At 36.3% G+C, this 21,771-nt stretch overlaps 1 protein-coding gene across 1 annotated transcript; it reads right to left on the bottom strand.

Moving 5' to 3' along the window:
- Positions 1-1,196: 1,196 nt before the first annotated feature.
- On the bottom strand, positions 1,197-6,883 carry LOC131061422 (heat shock 70 kDa protein). The gene is made up of 3 exons (XM_057995084.2): positions 5,646-6,883; positions 3,069-3,489; positions 1,197-1,988 (listed from the first exon to the last, which is right to left on the bottom strand). Exons 1-3 carry the CDS (start codon positions 6,563-6,565, stop codon positions 1,377-1,379), a joined length of 1,953 nt encoding a protein of 650 aa, XP_057851067.1. The 5' UTR covers positions 6,566-6,883; the 3' UTR covers positions 1,197-1,376.
- Between the last annotated feature and the right edge of the window lie 14,888 nt (positions 6,884-21,771).

The raw sequence follows: 21,771 nt of genomic DNA, 5'->3' as shown, positions 1-21,771 counted from the left end.
TCATACATGCATTAACTATCTAAAAAAAAATTAGCGATAATTCAAATATCCACAAACTTATGAGATGAACATAACAATTAATTTAAAATCGATGCAAGATAATGTAATAGATTAAGTAACTTAGGAATATTGCCATAACTTGACCTGTCATATAAGTTCAAAAATCATTTTAAACTTAACTTAAATGTTCAATATTAATCTTTTTTTTGTCACTATTTATCAATGGTTAAAAGTTATTTATATAAACTTAAAATAATACTCAACTATGACCTTATCCTCAATATCATGTTTGTACTACCATGATGAAGATAAGGATCTTTATATGAATTTATTATATTTTACTTTATACCAATAGCTTAACAACAATATATTACCAAACAATCGTTATATCAAAGTATGTATTCATCTACTTCCCATCTAATTCTTATGATATCCTTCTCTAGATTAATGAGAATCTTATATGAAAAATCATAAACAAATATTCTTTAATAATTTTAACTAATTGATCATTTCTATAATTTCCCAATAGAACAACTAATGTTCAAACAATAAATATACATGCATTAAGACAATTAAAACACTACATTTAAAACAATAAATCCTCTTCTATTTTATAATAATTCCTTATTCCAATGTAAAGTTTTCAGTAAATTAGATTTCTCCTCTCTAAATTTTGGGTGGAGCTACTCTCTCCTTATCTTAAATTTTAAACTAAAATTACTTTATTTATTTACTTCCCTTCTTCCTTTTTACTTTAAAATACCTATATGTGACATTTACAAAACATTTATGGAATACAAATCAAATTTATAAAGACATGAATACAAAATTCATTTGAATGCAAAATTCACATTTATAAGCTAAAAAAAATAAAAAATCCACTTATCAAAATTATAAATACAACCAGATAATAATTTAATAAACTAATTTTATTAATTATAATTAAAAAAATTAAATATAATTAAAATTTCCTTTCCCACATCAATTAATTCCCAATTCCAAATCTTAGAATTGAATTAAAATTTCATGAAAAAACGTTCCATTGAAAAAAAAACATTTCATAATTATAATTTCATGAAAAAAAATTTCCATTGAAAAAATTGATGAAAAAACATTCCATAGTTAAAATTTGATGAGAAAAAACATTCCATGGTTAAAATTTGATGAGAAAAAACATTCCATGGTTAATATTTGATGAAAAAACATTCCGAGTGAAAGCGTTTTATTCCCATTACGCAAACATAATTACAAACTATCTTATCTAAGAAAAGATCTCTGATCTTTGTACATTATTAACATATATACTCAGAAATCATTCCACTATATGCTACCCAACATCTGCAGAGCTTCAAACTTCAAAAAACCCTCCTAAATCTTCAGTCGACTTCCTCAATCTTGGGTCCTCCAGCCGCCGATCCATCTCGAGAAGACCCAAAATCATCAGCACCAGCACCAGGAGGAGCACCATCAGCGCCGCCATACATTTTAGCAATGATTGGATTACAGATGGCCTCCAACTCTTTCTGCTTATCTTCAAACTCTTCTACTTCTGCAAGTTGGTTCTGATCCAACCAGCTGAGGACATCACCAACGGCCTTGTCGATTTTCTCCTTCTCCTCTGGACTAAGCTTCGAAGCAATCTTCTCGTCCTTCACTGTATTGCGCATATTGTATGCATAGTTCTCCAGGGAATTCTTTGCCTCCACCTTTCTCTTGATCTGCTCGTCCTCTGCCTTGTATTGTTCTGCGTCGCGCACCATTCTGTCGATATCTTCTTTGCTGAGTCGCCCCTTGTCGTTAGTAATGGTGATTTTGTTCTTCACTCCTGCAGTCTTGTCCTCCGCAGAGACGTTCAGAATGCCATTCGCGTCTATGTCGAATGTTACATTGATCTGCGGGACGCCCCGGGGAGCAGGTGGAATGCCGCTCAGCTCGAATTTGCCCAGCAGATTGTTGTCTTTTGTTCTTGCACGCTCTCCTTCGTATACCTGTACACACCAAGAAATTACAAATGTAAGTATCAAAGGGAAAGAGAAAAGTTGCAAACAATTCCGGAAGGAAAATTCAAAAGAAGATTGCGACATTCCGGCGACATTCCGAGTTTTGTTGATGTATGGGACAAATCGATTGATGTATAGAACATATGGGATGAATCGGCTGTTCAGGATTCCCTCCTCCCCTGAAAACAATCGGATGACCAGAATCCCCTTCTCCCCTGAAACGAATTGATCAGAGTCCCCTAAAACCTGAAACGAATTGATCAGAGTCCCCTAAAACCCTATACTATGATTCAAATGATCAGAACTCCTTCCTCCCCTAAAATGAATCGGATGACCAGAAGTCCCCTCCTCCCCTGAAACGAATTGGATGACCAAAGAATCAAATGATTAAAATGAATCGGATGACCAGAGTCCCCTCATCCCCTATACGTTGAATCGGATGATCAGAGTCCTCTCCTCCCCTAAAAAGAATCAAATGAACAGAATTCCCTCTTCCTCCCATCCTCCCCTAAAAAAGAACTCCCATCCTCCCCTAAAAAAGAATCGCATGACCAGAATCCCCTCCTCCCTGCTACTACTCGGATAACAAGAATCCCCTTTCTACTCTACTATGAATCTCCTCTACTCTCCTAAGAATCGGATGACCAGAATCCCCTCCCCTCCCCTCCCCTGCTACTACACTCAACTGTCCCTACTACTATGTCCCATAACTTGTTTACCTCCCCTATACTATTTGGATATTTGGATAAGCAGAGTTTCCTCCTCCCTTCTATTATGAATCGAATGACCACAATCCCCTCCTACCTGCTACTATGAATTGAATCGAATGACCGCAATCCCCTCCTCCCCTGCTACTACTATAACTGTCTCATGACTTTTTACAGATGTATGGAACAAATGGGGGTACAAATTGATGACCAAAATCCCTCCTCCGCTGATACTGTTCTAATGGTCTAATGACTTATTAGAGAACTTGAAAATACTATTTTACCGCTTTCCGAAGGTACTGTCTCGCCCGAACCTCGACATTTATAAAAAAAAGTTTGAACGAAGGGTAAGACATCAAACCTGGATAAGCACTCCTGGCTGGTTGTCGGAGTAAGTCGAAAAGATCTGCTCTTTCTTGGTGGGAATTGTGGTGTTACGAGGAATCAAAACAGTCATAACGCCTCCTGCTGTCTCAAGGCCGAGACTCAAGGGAGTGACGTCCAGTAGCAACAGGTCCTGCACTTTCTGGTCGCCTTCTCCAGTTAAAATAGCAGCCTGGACTGCTGCACCATAGGCCACGGCCTCATCTGGGTTTATGCTCTTGCACAGCTCCTTGCCGTTGAAGAAATCTTGCAGCAGCTGCTGCACCTTGGGAATTCGGGTCGACCCACCAACAAGAACGACTTCGCCTATCAGACTCTTGTCGAGCTTAGCATCCCTCAGACATTTCTCCACCGGTTCCATGCACTTTCTGAACAGATCCATGTTCAGCTCCTCGAATCTGCATTACTCAAAAACAATTAATTAATAAAGCAATTCTTTTTTACTAGCTTTTGCCATTTCATTAGTCTTGATACCAAAGAACAATGAAAAAAGAAAAGAAAACAATTTAGGAAAAAATAAAATTGATAATGGTTAAGACCCTGTCACATATAGTTTCACATAGAGGGAAGTCTGATGACCTGAAACCTCTAAATGTAAGAAAAATTAAATTTAAATTTTCCTAATCCTTTTTTTCTCCTTTTTTTTCTCCTTTTTTTTCTTCTCAGACCTAGAACTTTCTCAACTTCATACTCAAACTTTTTCAACACAGCTTTTGGACTTTCTATTTAGACTCTAGGGTGTAATTATATATGTTTTGAACTCCATTCTATTTAGACTCTAGGATGCCTCATATATGTTTTGGACTTTATTCTATTTAGACTCTAGAGTGCCTAAGGTGCCTTATATATGTTTTAGATTTCATTCTATTTAAACTCTATTTAAACTCTAGGGTGCCTCATATATGTTTTGGACTTCATTCTATTTAGACTCTAGAATGCATAAGGTGCCTTATATATGTTTTGGATTTCATTCTATTTAAACTCTAGGGTGCCTCATATATGTTTTGGACTTCATTCTATTTAGACTCTAGGATGTAATTATTTATCTCCTAGTATGTGTAAAGAAAAGTCTAAGTGAGATAATCGGATTATCCTTTTCCCATGAACTTCATTCTATTTAAACTCTATTTAAATCTAGGGTGCCTCATATATGTTTTGGACTTCATTCTATTTAGACTCTAGGCTGTAATTATTTATCCCCTCATATGTGTAAAGAAAAGTCTAAGTGAAATAATCGGATTATCCTTTTCCCATGAATAAGCAAATTGGATAATCCAAATCTAGAACCCAAAAAAATAATTAGTTGAGTGAAAGTCAGAATCTATCCTTCTCCCATCAATAGGAAAGTTGGATAATAGGAAAGTTGGATAATCCAAATTTAGGGTATAATTATTTATTACCATATGTGTAAGAGAAACCCAAATAATTGTTATCATCCTCTCCCCATCTTTTCCCTCCCCATCTTTTACCCATCTTGATGTTAGAAAAATCTGTTAACCCAAATCTACTTTTTCCCATCTTGATATTAGGAAAGGAAAGTTGGATAACCCAAATCTAGGGTTAAGATTTATTACCATGTGTGTAAGAGAAACCCAAATAATTGTTATCATCCTCTCCCATCTTTTCCCATCTTTTCTCATCTTGATGTTAGAAAAATCTGATAACCCAAATCTACTTTTTCCCATCTTGATACTAGGAAAGGAAAGGAAAGTTGTATAACCCAAATCTAGGGTTAAGATTTATTACCATGTGTGTAAGAGAAACTCAAATAATTGTTATCATCCTCTCCCATCTTTTCCCCTCACATCTTTTGCCATCTTTTCTCATCTTGATGTTAGAAAAATCTGATAACCCTTATTGTTATCATCCTCTCCCTCCCTCTCACCCAAATAATTGTTATCATCCTCTACCATCTTTTCCCCTCCCATCTTTTCTCATCTTGATGTATCTTGATGTTAGAAAAATCTGATAACCCTTATTGTTATCATCCTCTCTCTCCCTCTCCCATCTTTTGATGTTAGAAAAATCTGATTAACCCAAATCTAAGGGTAATTGGAAAAATAGAAAAATTGTATAATTATTTATGTTAGAAAAATCTGATAACCCTTATTGTTATCATCCTCTCCCTCTCCCATCTAAAAAAATGGGAGATTTTGGGAGAAAAATCTGTTAACCCAAATCTAAGGGTAATTGGAAGAATAGGAAAATTGTATAATTATTTATGTTAGAAAAATCTGATAACCCTTATTGATATCATCCTCTCCCTCTCCCATCTTTTGATGTTAGAAAAATTTGATAAGAAAAATCTGATAACCCAAATCTAAGGGTAATTGGAAGAATAGAAATATTGTATAATTATTTGTTCCCTATGGATGAATAGAAAAATTTAACCCAAATTTAAGGTATAATTATCCCTAAGAAAGTTGGATAACCCAAATTTAAGAATAGAATAGAAAAATTGGATAACCCAAATCTAAAGTGTAATTACAGGTAATGGATGAATAAATAAAAATTTTAGAGAAAGAGAAACGGAAATAATAATGTAGATACGCACCTGGCTCTAGTAATGGTAGAATAGAAGTCGATTCCCTCATACAGAGAGTCGATCTCGATGGTGGTCTGAGCAGTAGAAGAAAGAGCCCTCTTTGCCCTCTCGCAAGCGGTGCGCAGACGCCGCAAAGCCCTAGCATTACCAGTGATATCTTTCTTATACTTCCTCTTAAACTCCTGCACAAAATGATTCACCATCCTATTATCAAAATCCTCTCCTCCAAGATGGGTATCTCCAGCAGTAGCCTTAACTTCAAAAATGCCCTCTTCAATGGCCAGAATAGAAACATCAAAAGTCCCTCCACCCAGATCAAAAATCAAAATATTCTTCTCTGCAGAAGAGGTGCCCTTCTTGTCAAGGCCATAGGCAATGGCAGCAGCAGTGGGCTCATTAATAATCCTCAGAACATTGAGGCCTGAAATGAGCCCTGCATCCTTAGTAGCCTGCCTCTGAGAATCATTGAAATACGCAGGCACAGTAACGACAGCATTTTTCACAGTCTGACCCAGAAAAGCCTCTGCAATTTCCTTCATCTTGGTGAGCACCATGGAAGAAATCTCCTCAGGTGAAAACTGGCGCTTTTCCCCCTTGTAAGAGACCTCAATCATGGGTTTGTCGGCAAGGCCCGGAACGACCTTGAAAGGCCAGTGCTTCATGTCTTCTTGCACAGGTGGGTCACTGAATCTTCTCCCAATTAGCCTCTTGGCATCAAATACAGTATTAACAGGATTCATGGCGACTTGATTCTTTGCAGCATCGCCAATCAGCCTCTCTGTGTCTGTGAAAGCCACATATGAGGGAGTTGTTCGATTCCCCTGGTCATTGGGGATGATCTCCACACGATCATGCTGCCAAACTCCCACACAACTGTATGTCGTCCCAAGGTCGATTCCCACGGCTTTTCCCTCTGTTTTGCCCGCCATGACTGCTCAATTCAAACTCTACACAGATTGGGTAACTACAGAGCACAGAAGATATGGGTAAAAGAAAGAATTTGTAGGATTGAAAGAAAACTATAGAGCTTATTGGTGTTAATTGCGGTGATCTTGAATGATGTATATGGATTGTTGGGTTTTGGAGGATGGGAATTTGCTCTGCTTTATAGAAACGGTGTGATGAGTGTGCAGGTTGTGGAGATTTCTCGAGAATTCTAGAGTAGGCTACAATGGCGGTGAAGTTTCTAGTTTGGGGATTACGAAAAGGCGTCTACGTGCGGTGCGCATTATGAAAACTCTAGGGACTTCTCTGGACATTTAGAATTCAGATGTTAGTCGGCTTGTCAGTTTTGAACTCACAGAATTTATGAGTGAAGTGAAGTAGGGAATAAATTTGATGGTCATATGATTGTATTTTCAATGGACTCTTAGATGATTATTAGTGAAGTTGAATGGTTTTAAATGTGTCTTTAAGATCAAGTCTTGCTGAGTGTAAGGTCTCGATATTGTAAGGGATGAGGTCAAGATCATGTCTCGACGAAGTTGATGAAATGGATATCCCATAATTGTGTTGGGAGTGAAGTGGGGAATAAATTTGATGATCATATGATCATATTTTTATATGGATTTTTGTTGTATAGGGAATGTAGGGAATAAATTTGATGGTCATATGATCAAATTTTTAATGGACTTTTTGAATTACTTGATGAAGTTGGATGATTTTAAATGAGTTTACTAGGGGCGAGTCTTGTTGAGAGCAAGGCCTGAACATCGTAAGGGATGAGGTCAAGATCATGTCTGGACAAATTTGATGAAATGGATACCATATGGTTGCATTAAGAGTGAAGCGGAGAATAAATGTAATGGTCATATGGTCATATTGTCATATTATCCTATGGTTTTTTGTTGTATAGGGAGTGAAGTAGGGAATAAATTTGATGGTCATATGATCGAATTTTCAATGGACTTCTTGAATTACTTGGTGAAGTTTGATGATTTTAAACGAGTCTACTAGTGACAAGTCTCGTTGAGTGCAAGGTTTGGACATCGTAAGGGATGAGGTCAAGATCATGTTTAGACAAAGTTAGTACCATAAAGTTGCATTAAGAGTGAAGTGGACAATAAATTCAATGGTCATATGGTCATATTTTCATCGTGGATTTTTGTTGTATAAGAAGTGACTTAGGGAATAAATTTGATGGTTGTACGATCAAAATTTTAATGGACTTTTGAATTATTTGGTGAAGTTGGATGATTTTAAATGAGTCTAAGAGGGAAAAGTCTTGTTGAGTGCAAGGTCCCAACATCGTGAGGGATGAGGTCAAGATCTTGTCTGAACAGAGTCAATGGAATAGATAATATATAGTTGCATTAAGAGTGAAGTGGAGAATAAATTTAATGGTCATATGGTCATATTTGCATATGGATTTTTGTTGCATATGGAGTGAAGTAGGGAGTATATTTTATGGTCATATGATAAAAAATTTAATGGATTTTTGGATTACTTGGTGAAGGATGATTTTAAATAAGTCTATTAGGGACGAGCCTTGTTGATTGCAAGGTTTGGACATCATAACTTGGAATGAGGTTAGGATCATTGTTTGGACAACGCTAATGGAATAGATACCATATAGTGGCATTAAGACTGAAGTGGGGGATAATTTTAATGGTCATATAGTCATATTTTCATATGGATTTTTATTGTATAGGGAGTGAAGTAGGGAATAAATTTGATGGTCATATGATCGAATTTTAATGGATTTTTGGACTACTTGGTGAAGTTGGATGATTTTAAATGAATCTATTAGGGACAAGTCTTGTTGAGTGCAAGGTTTTGACACCATAAGGGATGAGGCCAAGATCAATGTACAAAAGAAGTCGATGGAATGGATACCTTATAGTTGCGTTGGGAGTGAAGTGGGGAATAAATTTGATGGTCATATTTTTGTATTTTTATATGGATTTTTGTTGTAGTGGGAGTGAAAAAGTGAATAAATTTGATGGTCATATGGTTGTATTTCAATGAACTTTTGGATTATTAAAAGTGAAGTTAAATGGTTTTAAATGACTCTACTGGAGATCAAGGTACCAACTTCATAAGAGATAAGGTTGGGATCATGTTCAAATGAAGTTGATGGAATGGATACCTCTCAAAGAGGTTTCATCATAAAGACTCGTGTTTTTATATTAGACTGCTAAAAGTTCTTTTAGGGATAATATAGAATCCTCCAGAAAAAAATAAAATAAAAAATATTATATTCTTATACCTCTTTTTAATACACCTAAAACCATTATTGGGTTATTATAATTATTTCATTTTCTCTTAAATTATTTTAAAAATACTTATTTCATTTGCATAAGTTATTTCATTTTTATTTGAAGAATAATTTTATTTACTTAAGAATTATTTTATAGTAATTTTATTTACTCACATAGTTGCTTTACAAATTTTGTTAACTTAAAGAATTAATTTATTTTACTTTAAAATTATTTGAATATTTGATTTGTATTTACTAAGAGTTATTTTATTTTATTTATTTAAGAGTAGTTTTATAGTTTTAGCTAACAAGCACATGGTTTTACATTATATTTCTTATTGTCATTGTGGTTATGTCTCTATGATGAATTTTCGGAAAGAGTGAAAAGTTATATTTAAATATATATCTAAAAACTGTTATATTCTTTATATTATTTTAAATATTAAAATATATTTAATATTCGAAGGATAATTTTGAATAGTTAACTGGCAAATTGTTTTAGCAAACAAAGTTGACTGTCAAATTTAAGATGTTGAAATAATTACAATTGATATTTATTAGTTCATGTCCCCTTAGGAACTATTGTTGAGGGTTCGGTTCAAATAGTGATTAAACTCCATGCAAACAACCAATCAAACTTCAACAATTATTAGGATTAAATTTCCATATACACTACTTTCCAACACATATAGCCTTTCTTCATTATTATTACTCATGTGACCATACCAAACGCTGCAACCAAACTGTTGTTGCCTTCACCAATTTGTTTTTCACCATGAACTATAACAAACAATTTAAATATTTATTATAGAGACAAACTCTCCAGTCAGACTCTAGATTACTATGTTAAAAAAATTATCTCAAAGTTTCAGCCCGATCCAATGGTTATATCAAACGTTATAATGATTTTTCCAAAACGGGTAACCCTTGGCAGGGTTTTGACAATTTTTGTAAAAACAAACATATCTTGCCAAATACTCCACAAAAATGCATAAGAAAGGATTCATCTAAAATATAGTTCATTAATATATCATTAAAAAACATCTACATATAAAAATTACACCAAATGCGATCCTCCATGGATCTATGACAATCACAGATTCCTTAAAACCTTATGATAGTTTGAGGGTTTGATGGATAATCTTTGTCAAATCCCCTCCAAACTGCTCTACCCCCTTGATTTCGACCAAACATGGTTTTATAAACCATTTCCAACTCCTTCCTAACTACTCTAATCACCTCATGACCAATGGATTTCATTCTTACACTTTTGTTGCAGTAATTGACAATGTTGCAACTTTGCATTTTTTTACAATTTTTGCATTTTTGACATAAATGACTCTAACCCTTACATGGACACTTTTAACATTTCAAGATGGACCAAATATGATATCTTTGGACAAAATGACTCATTTAGCCTTACATATTATGATTCAATGGACTCGAATAATCTTAATAGATTATGAATGACTCAAATACAATAAAATTGCTCATATTGTGACTTTTGACCACCTGGTATGCTTGTGTGCTTAGGGTGCCTCTGCACCAGACAAACACTGCTTGTAGTTGGATGCAACTATTCTGGCTCCAAAAACGCACTAACATGCCACGTAAACTTGACTAACACGAAGTTAGGGATACATTACATATCGTTGATCGTGAAAACTACGGCTGTGATTTTTCAAAGGAGTCAATAGTACGAACAGTTTTGGAGCCAGAATAGTTGTGTCCCTTGCAATCAGGAGGTGTTGGAAACGTAAAAACTCCCCATCTTCTACGTTTCTACTTACTAAACACTTGTAATTTGAGCAAGACAAGACTTAGGATTGCTTCCATTCTTCTCAATACAACAATGCAAATCACTTCTTCAATCACATAACTTGTGAGCGAAGTGACACGCTCAGAATGAAATTAGAGGGAGGCCAGTATGAATAAGCCTATTTACCCTGAAAATGAAAGCATGAAAGCTCCAAGCGATAAGGATTTCCCATTCTTTGGTCTACTTAATGAGTAATTTACATGATACCTATACTCAATAATTGCTTCTGGATTTAATTGTGGATGATAAAAATTGACATACATAATCAAATCCAGAACTAATTATTAAATGTTAGCATGGATTTTGGAAATCTGATATGTATTTAAGAAGACAATTTTTACGTAGCATTCTCAATGCTCCATGTCTCTTAAAATTTCAATTATCACTTGTGTTCGGTTGTTATCAGTTGTTATTATAAGATTACAAATTATATTCTGTTAAGGATGAGTCAACTTTGCCAGTTAGTTCTGCTCGTGTTGTTGGTGGGTTTATTAAGTTGTGTACATGGCTTGACTAACTTGCATCTATTCCTTAAATCACAAGACAAGGTGAGGAAAGGCTTTGGGGTTCCTCTGCTTAAATGGAATAATAGGGATTCCATTTATGCCCATAATTATGCTTCATCATTCAAAAGGATCGCCCTACAGTGAAAATATATCTTGGGGAAAAGGCCCAAAATGGACTCCTCGACAAGCAATGAATGCCTAGATTGATGAAAGGAAGTGGTATATCCATGCTAGTAACACTTGCACAGGCCTAGATTGTATGGGTTTTAGTATAGTGATTACACAATTAATAGAATAACACTATTTTCACTACCATTTATTTTGTTGACAAAAGTATTGTATTTGCAGGATTTGAAGTCTCATTGGATTCATCTTTGAAGTTTTGCTCCATCCTGTCAATTGATGCAAAGATGAACTAATTGTCATGTTAGGGTTTGTAAAGAAATTGTTCTTTCTAGGGTTTACAAATATTTTTAGTGTGTACAGGGCATTGTCTCACTTGGTAGAGATAGATCTATATCAATCAGATAAAGTGCTTGCTTTGATTGATAATATGGATCACAATGTAGAAAATGTTACTATATTGGAATCAATAATGGTGAAAGATGATAGCCTTGACAACTCAAGTGATCAGCCAGAGGAACCAATAATATTTCCCCCTTTCAAGCCTAAGGTAAGTAGTTGACTAGTTGTCTATGTCAATCACTCTAATACTGTGTTATCATGTTCTCTTTTGAGGTTATTAATGGAAAGTTTTTTACATATATCTGGGAAATATGAAACACTATTGCTAGTTTATTAGATTCTTGGAGTTGTGCATGGAGATCTTAAGACATCCCCTCTTTACACATACTCTTCCATCGCTATTGAATATCTTGAAGAGAGATTTGTTGGGAATTCTTAGCATGATATTATGGACATTAACAATGATTTCTCTTATCAAGTATGTCTTCATTGTCATTAGAGAAAATGATCACGGGGAAGGTAAGCAACTTTTTCCTGATAATTATTAAATAGTTCTAGTATCTCTTATTTGTCTAATAGGCTTTATATTAGAGGTATTTCTTGCAAGATATATCTATTTAAGCTTTATATCAATAAGCCTTCCTAATATGATACTCATTTAGGGTTTATTGATTCATTATTGTACTTCATCTGATGTTCTCAATTAAGTATCAACTTATCTCAACTCCATAATTCTATTGATTTCAAGGGACACATTTGCAATTTATTCTTTGTTATTTCGATATGTTAATGTTGGGCAAAAGGATGGCAGCCAGTTTAATCATCTTCAATACTTCAGTCAAAATTATGGGAGGAATTTCAACTCCAAAAAAAACAATTGCTTGAGACAAGTGTTGTATTTCAGAGGACTATTCTCATACTTGTCATGATAGGCACCTGTATGCTTATTGGACATGGAACATTGACTCCTTCTATTTTAGGTATATTATCAATGCATATCATCTCATAAAAGAGTTTATTTTATTTTCTTTCTTTCATCTACTTTAATTGTTTAAAATTTACTCATCCAATACATTTTGACTGTGTTTTAAATGCTCTTGTTTTTCTCACTGCAGTGTTGTCAGTTGTGCAAGGAATTCAATCAAAAAGCTCTAATCTGAACCAGAGTATGATCAACATCCGTTATTCTAGTTTAAACTCCATGACTTAGTTAGATTGTGTAGTGTGAATTGCTTCTCGGTATCAACTTTCATAGGAAAGTGAAATGTAAATAGAGGCCAAAGACAACAATAAGATTCATGAGACAACCCAGAAAAGAAAAAAGTAAAAATCAAATTTGGGCCAATTTTTGTTAGTTGAACTTAAAACTTTGGTTTGCCTCAAACTTATCAAGATTTCTATTCTATAACTCAAAAACAGTGTTTACATAACCAGTCACATATTTTGAGTAAACAAACTATACAACTTTTTTAAATTGGGAGCACATCATGCTTTTATGACTGTCTTTTGGATGCGGTGATGTATTTTTTTCATAAAACTCTTTTACACTACAATTTAAGTTTTTTATTTTAAAAATATTATTTTTTACTGATGAGTGAGTTTAGAACAAATCAAAAATTTATGTTGCAATAGTGTTATTTTTTAAAAATAAATGTTTTGGAAAGAAGGGATTTACACTTTTTTAATTGGGCATAACATTTGTGTCTTAGGGTTTTCTGCTTTATGAATTGAGTCTGTTATGCGGTAGGTAACATTTTACAGATTTAGTCCTAGATGTGTACATTGATTTCACTTAGCATAACCACAGTATGCAATTTTTGTGTTGTTAATACCTTTCTAGTATATAGGTTTGACAAATATGACAGTTAAATAGATTTCATGACATGCAAGCAAATTATTAAGAATTGCTATGACTTTTCAGATCTTTTTACATGGAGTGTTTTAGCTTGAGGATTCTAGAGTATGGAATGACCATCCGGTCTTAAATTTGAAATACAAATGGTTTAGTTCGGTTAATTTGTGTTTGATGCCATTTTCAAAAGCACATACCACAAGGATTCTATCCTAGAATCTTCTTATGTCTTTCGTTGCCCTACCATTTGAACTGTTGTAGTTTTGTCAAAGTATGTGTGTGTGTGTGTGTGTGTGCATGCACACGCGTGTGCACATATATGTATATTCATACACGTGACTATATATATATATACGCAAACACAGACACACATATATATACATATACACACACACAGACATGTGTGTGTATTTTGTATTAGGTATTTTTTAATTTTTTTTTGTATTTTGTATATGCATATAATTTATATTTTATAAATGCATATAACATATATACACCCAATAATTTGATATCAGGTAACCAACTCAGTTGTCTACCTAGCCAGCGATCAAAGGTGGTAGCCATGTGGACCCCGAAGGTAGGGTGTGCACGTTATGGCTCCTTTTTCCTTACAAGATTGGATAGTATATGTGTTGGCATGTGTATTAATTGTATATGCATGGAAATTGGAAAGGTACAATATTAATTAGTTAATAAATGGAAAGATCGAATTAGAGAATTAAAATCCAATAAATGATAAAATCTTACAAAGTAGATTACAATGCGTATTACAATTAATGTCATGCTCTAGTGGGATGAGGTGGTGTTATCCTCTTATGTTATGGGAAGTGTGCATTGAGTTGGGAGAGACATGATATATTAAGGATGTCGCCATTCAGAGAAAGTAGTTAAGTTTCCATTTAAAAGATCTTTCGGTAAGAGTTAAAAGGAGTTTTAAAAAGCCACATTCACCGTTTACACAGCGAAGCAACAACTGGCTTTTGTTGGCAAGGTATCTAATAAAAGGTTGAAATTCATTTTCAAGCACATCGATGAAATATTTCCTAAGATATTTGGAGTTATTTCTTGGGAATTACTTCAAGCAAACACGCCGCCGGTATCGCGCGAATGTGGATATCGTTAGCATGGTGTCTCCATGGGCATTGGAGATTGAGAAGAGCTCAGACAAGGTACAGTGGTTGATGAAGGCATGCGTGGGAGAGGAATGGCTTGATGACCTCAATGATTTTCTCCTCACTGCAATTCCAGGTATTGGGATTGATCTTGACAAGGGGGAAACCAAAGGTGGAGTTAGTACTGTTGACGTGTTTTTTTGACAACATCGAACACAGAATAAAGTTACCAACAGTCACCTTACCCTCTCTTGATCAAAATTAGTCTGTATGCTAAGATTGCACAAAAGTTCAAACAGCTAATTCCAAGGTTCCTCCAGTGCATGGACGTGACTCAGTTGATTGATGGGTTTGATGTTAACCCAAGGGGCCTTACATGTGTTCAATTGAAGAAGATAATAAACTCATGTAAGCTCAAGGATTTCTATATGGATGATTTGCAATGAAAGCCCTAATTTTGGATTTTTTATTTTCGAATTATTGAGAAAGTAAATGAGAGTAGAGTAAAGAGAACTATGTTAAATCTAGTCTAATCATAAGAACATGAGACAAGATCACTCATGTAGAATCAAACCACGCTTCGCTTTGCCAACAGAGCACAACTACGCAAAGGCAATGCAATCTTCAAAGGGTGTGTAGAGGTTTTTCAGATCACCAATGTGGACCATCGAATCGAACAATCTTCTCTGATGATCAAATTTAAGCGTACACACATAACATAAAGGCTCAGGCTAACTTTGCACAGTATGCAACAATCAGTTGCACACCAAAAGTATGACCTTGGACCCTACAACAAGTAATCCTATCAAATTCGGTTCTCCTAAAAACATGTAAGCAAATCTACTTTAACTGAAGAGAGCAAGACCATTCAGATTGCTAAAATAGAACAAGTTTACACCATCAAAATCGAACAATGTATTAAGTTGGCTACTTCAACAATCCTGATGCAACAATCTCAGATAATAATCTCTCCCCCTTTACAAATGAGGGGGGTCACCCCTTTATATAGGCCTTGGGCCATGCAAACCCTAATTAGGGTTTCACCCTAGAAGATTCCCCACTCAAGATGCAACAAGGTGGGAATCAGCAATGAATACCCCATAAATCCCATATACAATTATTTCATGAACCCAAAATGGCATCCACTAGTGCACTAAATGCACCCCACTATATCGATCATACCCAAAATACAATAAACATCTCCATGCAAGGAATAAATGGCCATCATTCTTCATGGGATAGTAACATGCACGGAGAATCTATCATAGAATCATAAATAAGGCAGCTACATGTAAGAAGATTCCTCATGCGATGGCGACATGCATTGACCGGACCACCACTTAGTCAAAATACCCCCAGTAGTAAGTAGGCCACCACTATTCAACTAAAATATTCTCGTCCAAGAATGGACGACCATTATCCCTTTCATTTATGATGTATGCAATGAATTTGTTGAGGACCACTTCCATCTCTCCGATGGAGACACTTGGCACATTTTCAATGTCGAATTCCATCAAGGCAATTTCTTTCTCCTTCTTGGAAAAGAAGCCTTCCCACTCCATCATGATTTCCTGTGTCTTCTTCATTATACTAGAAAATGAAGAAACATTTGCAAAATGTTCCTTAGGGAATGAACCTATGAAGAAGAACTCACGCAACTAAGATTTCAAGGAATTCACTGTTATTCCACCGTCATTGAGTTTCCTTACGAGCAATGACTCAATTTCATTGATTATTTCCTCCTGCACCCATCTAATGGAATCTTTCAAAGTTAAGGATTCTACGCTAAATTTACCGAAGGTGTTGTTTCCTGAGCAAACGACGTAGAACCATCGAGGAAAGTCATAAGCTTCATTCTCCTGAATTACTTTCCCAGATCAATCAGAACTTGCCTTGGAATCTTTGTCAGAGTCATGAGCCGCAAAATGGTTAAGTCCTGGTATACGTGCACATCTTCCCACAATCCTTCCACTGTCTCCAATCTGCTTAGGAGGGCCACGAACTTTGAATGAAGTTGAGCCAGGTCCTCGATGAATTTTCCCACTTCAGTGTAAACATCTTCCATCCATTCCCTAGAATTTTGTGCCATTGCTCTAATAACTTCCGCATCATCAACAACTTCCTTAGGAAGGGAGGAAGGAGGAGTGAATGAAGGACCTGCCTCCCTGAGGGGCCTTTTGAAACTTTTGATGTACTCGCAAAGGGCTATATTTTCTTCCCTCAACCTCTTACATTTTGCCTTTGATTTCAAAATCTTTTTCTTCATGACTAAGGAAGATTCTTCAAAGTCTCTCATTACTTGACCTGTGGAAGCATGGCCAAGATCAATTTGTCTAATAACACAATCTTCTTGCCTGATTTTGTTCCTATCTTTATCTATTGTAGGTTCAACAATGTGCAGGGTCCGGGATCCAAACTCATCCCTTACAACCTTAGACAATTTCCGAGGAGCCTTCCTTTTTGCTGGTTGATTCATCTTTTTCAACAATTCTTCTAACTCTAGGGTTGGATCAGTTTCTTTTTTCTTGTTTCTTTCTCAGCCTTCCTATCAATGAATCTGGAGTGGGGATCGAGTGACTATGAACCTCTATGTGCTCCTGCTCCTGTGACTCTTCTTCCATTTCACCAAGGATAACTTCCACGAAGCTATCCTAATGAGCCTCTTCCTGGTGTGAGGGACTTTCTGGTCTTTGACTTCTTAGCTGATTGTGTCCTTGTGAAGCATTAATGTTGAGTATATCTGGTGTCAGAATGTTCTCTGGAGGTGGACTTGCTGGATGTGAAAACATCTCTACTTCATGTACACTCGAGGAACTCGTCGGTGAATGTTCCCTCTCTATTCTTTCTCTCTTTTGTGGAGGTTATTCCTACTGGAGTTCTTGTCGAAGCTCTTGTGGAACTTCTTGCTGAATATCCTTCTTCCTTGTTGTCCTTGGTCTCTTTGGGGAATTTTTCCCTTTATCAATCCAGACTTCCCCTCCTGCTTGGGCTTGTGAAGAGCCTTTGGTCGCCTCACTGTGGGAATCTATACTTCCCATTAGCTGATATGTCAAATGAACATTTCCTTCCACCAATTTCCTTATCTATCGGTCAATCTAGTGCTTAGTGAATTTCAACACTAGTCTAACCAAGACATTCAAATCATCAATTTTGGGCTCTGACCAATCTGGCAAGTGAATGGGTCGATCTTTTACTTTCTCAAATTCAGGTTGCACCAAATCCGAATCCTCCTTCACCTGATCTGGCACCTAGTAAATTTCACTTAACCTGTTGGTGTCAAGGGGCAATCCGGAATGCATTTTCTTCCAGACCTCAAGATCATCCTCGACACCTGCCCAATAATCTTCTAAGTGAAACTTTTGTATGAATTTGATGTCATCAACCTTCTTGATTTGGTGGTAAGGATCATACTGGGCCCTCGATGTATAAAATGGCAGGCAATAGAATGGCAGTTCCCCTGTTGCACTATCAATGGCCTCCAAGCCTAGGCATATTTCCATGAAGTCGCCTAGGACAACTGTGAATTCAATTGATTGCTTCTTCTTCTTCTTCTTTTGTAATTGATCATATGTTGTTAACTGTCTCATGAGATCCAACAATATGAGCTTGCCTAATGGATACCTTGGCAACTTGTATGACTGGAATGAGAATCCTTGCGTCCTGATGTAGGTGAATTTATGAAATTGCAAGAATGTAGCTCCATACTTATGGACCAAGGCACTTGCTTGCAGCGACACCCTTACATGCAACTTCTTTTGCATAAGTCGTGTCAAGTATATAATGAAGATGTCATTCGCCAACCTGTAAGAACTAACATTGTGAAGATGCAACCAGGGATAACACTCATGTAATTTCAACTGTGTTGTTTCGTAACCCATGATTCCACTTGCTGGCAGACCATTAAACCCTCCCCTTCGCGCAGGCATATAGATTAGGTAGGGGCTCATAAAGAAGGATAGGGACCCTTTTTCTTTTAAGTTTTTTAGTTGTTCATGCAAGTAATGACTAATCAATCTGGCCCAGTCAACTAGCCCATTTGCATTCATGATCTCACCTATGTAGAAGAACATACAAGTTTCAAAGTTCACATAATGTGAACATCCCATTACTCTGCTCAACATCTTTATCAGGTCCACATACTCATACTTGAACTCAAAGATAGTGAGAGTCTTTGGCATCTTGGAGGCATGTATCCTAGGTTTCAGCAACCATTTTTTATTAATCAAATCAACACACCTAGCAGGACCTGCTTCATATACTGCCTTAGCTCCGATGTTGGTCATGTATGTCATGGAATAGTGCGAAGGAATTCCAAAAGCCTCACTAATTGACTCCGGAGTCAATGTTGCCAACAACTTTCCATCTGACGTTGAAATTGTCTTCTACTCCAAATTATAATGTTTTGCACACTCTATAATCAAGTCTGGACACTGAATAGCAAGAGGAAAGTTAGTTGCTGCAACAATTCCGCTCTTGACAATTTTGACAGTTGTTGGTGATGGACTATGCCCTATTGTCCCGAACATTCTGATCTTGAATGCAGCCATATTAAATGTGTCCAAATTTGTATCGCTGATTTCCTCCCATCTAGAATTCATCCGAGAACGAGGAAGGAAATATTTCATCTTTGCCTTGATCAATGCCTGCCTGGAGAGGGTAGTTGCCTTGCTTGATTCCGCCATCCTAAAAAGAACCTTGGAAATGATGAAAACAAACACTAAGTATGACCACTCTTCACTTCTCCAATTCTTCTTTCCTGAATCTTGCACGTGAGAAATGAAATGCCTCTCCATGCTTATATAGAAACCTTCAAATCCTACTGCTAAGTTAGGAGGCATCAATTTAGCAATTGAATTTATGATGAGTCATACTCTCCCATTCACTACGCCATGCAAAAGAAACTTCCCTTGTGAGTGAGTTCAAATTTAGAAGTTTCATTTAATGCACTATGTTATGCGTCATACTTGGAAGATTCCTTTCGCCAACTCATTAACTCCCACTCTTTCAAATTTCGAAGGGAAATTGAAAGATTCTTTAAGATTCGCTTGATTTCATTCTAACTTGTTGCCTTCTGCTTCTGAAGGAATTTTCATGCCCTTTTCAACATCCCCTATTTTTTAGGGATCCTCCTAAAATTTAGGAGCCAAGTTCATTGGATAGAAATTCCCCACAATTATGAATCTATAAAATTGTCTACATTCTGATAAGATTCAGTTTCTAAAAATAGAAAATTCAAAAAATTTCCTAAGGGGATTTTACTTTTGATTCCTCCTTGGCCCTTTGACTTTCATGCCTTAGACAAATTTTTAATTTTCAAGCTTAAGCATGGAATTCACCATGTCTTGGAATTTGATCATTTTCCATGCTTCCAAGCACCCTTCAATTTGATGCTTTCCATTAGTCTAGGGCACCATTTCCATGTGCAGAAGAATCTTCCATCACTTCCTTGTTTTGGCGCCTTTACCACGCCTTGGGCGGAATTTCACTGTGGAGGAGGAATTTTGTCAAATGTTGAATCCTCCATGACCCCTCCATTTTGGCAACCTGCTAAGTGTTTGGGCGGAATTTCATGATGGAGGAGGAATTTCATCAAATTTTGAATCCTCCATGACCCCTCCATTTTGGCCCCCTGCTGAGTGTTTGGGCAGAATTTCACTGTGGAGGAGGAATTTCATCAAATTGTGAATCCTCCATGACCCCTCCATTTTGGCACCCTGCTAAGTGTTTGGGAGGAAATTCATCTTTTCATGCTTCTTCCAGACTTGGATAGATTTTGAGCCTCTTTTGGATCGAGCCACTATATAAGAGCTTGAGGCGATTTCCCAAACAAACAAATTTCTCGAGCTTTCCATTTCAGGAATGGGCTTCCAACACTTAAACATTTTCTGACACTCCATGTCTTCTTTCTGACTTTCCGGAATTAGAAGTAGTTGCAAATGCCTAATCTTTGTCACCTTGCCTGAATGGTCCTGTCAAAAAAAACTTTCCAAAAATAGAAACCTTTAAAGTGTCAGCATTAGATCCCTAAACATGACATAGGAATGACTTACTATAAATAGAAACTTACTAAAAATAGTAAGTTTAATTTTTGGCAAAATGATGGCATTCCGGGACTCAATAAAATCCCTAAAAAATAGGAACTTTGTAAAAATAGAAAGTTGCTATGTTTTGGCTCGAATTTTACTGGGAGGTTCCTTGAAGGGTCCTAATTCCAGTCGTATGTTTAGTTTCTACAAAAACCCTAACAAAAACCTCTAAAATCTAGGACAAAAGGCTGAAACCCTAAAAAAGACAAAACAGGCCCTAGACTTCACCAAACTTGCTCAAACGAAAAGCAGACTAAATCAAAATGACCCTCGAACACTTGCAAAGTGGAGAGACTGACGAGACTGCCACCAAAACCACAAAAAATCAAGATCAAATGACCAAAAGGGCCTACAAGTTAGGGGGTCCCTATCTGGGATGGGGTGATGTGTGATTAGGTCACAACAAGTACCATCCTCCCCTTTATCAGATGAAAAGTTGGGCAGGACCGACCGACAAGGTGTGCAAAAGTGGCCTTGGGGTGAACAATGTTGGATCTATTTCTGCGTGAGAAAGAGGATGACCATGGAATAGGTGCGGAGGGAGGTGAAGGTGAAGGTACAGAGGGAGGTGAAGGTGAAGGTGCGGAGGGAGGTGAAAGTTCGAAGGGATATGGGGGTTCAAAAGATGATGAAGATTATGCCCCACCCTAGTTAACTAATTGTATGCGATAGTCATGGGTAAAGAAGAATTAAAGGTTTTTTGGATGATTTTTTGGTAATTTTTGTAATTGTTATTGTTTTAAAACTAAATGGAACAGTTCAAACAAAATCTATATATGTATGAACAAAATGTGAGAGTAAAGGATTGTGAAGATGTAGGGTAACAAGATTAATACCTGTGTGTGTTTTTGAAGCACTTCTATTGGTGTGCTTGTTTTCTCCTCTTCGATGCTTGTCATGTCTTTCTATTGTTACAATGTTTGTTGTGTGGTTGTTTGTGACTGCAATGAGATGAGACTTTTATTTTTATACAAAAATTTTGTGGTTTCCCCCTTTTAATGTACCAATTCGAATTTGAAATTTGAATGTCCATTGAATTTGCAGAGGCAATTCATTTAAGCTTGATTTGATTGTTTTTTAATGGAATATGGTGGCC

Source organism: Cryptomeria japonica, chromosome 8 (genome assembly GCF_030272615.1).
Source record: "Cryptomeria japonica chromosome 8, Sugi_1.0, whole genome shotgun sequence".
Classification (NCBI taxonomy): Eukaryota; Viridiplantae; Streptophyta; class Pinopsida; order Cupressales; family Cupressaceae; genus Cryptomeria; species Cryptomeria japonica.
The sequence above is the reverse complement of the archived record's forward strand: the minus strand, read 5'-3'. Positions and strand labels throughout refer to the sequence as shown.

Excerpts from the sequence above, each read along its gene's own strand:
- LOC131061422 (XM_057995084.2), bottom strand. The coding sequence starts at position 6,565 with ATGGCGGGCAAAACAGAGGGAAAAGCCGTGGGAATCGACCTTGGGACG. Across the intron at positions 3,490-5,645 it reads TCTACCATTACTAGAGCCAG|ATTCGAGGAGCTGAACATGG; the intron begins GTGCGTATCTAC and ends TGAGTAATGCAG. Across the intron at positions 1,989-3,068 it reads AGCCAGGAGTGCTTATCCAG|GTATACGAAGGAGAGCGTGC; the intron begins GTTTGATGTCTT and ends TGGTGTGTACAG.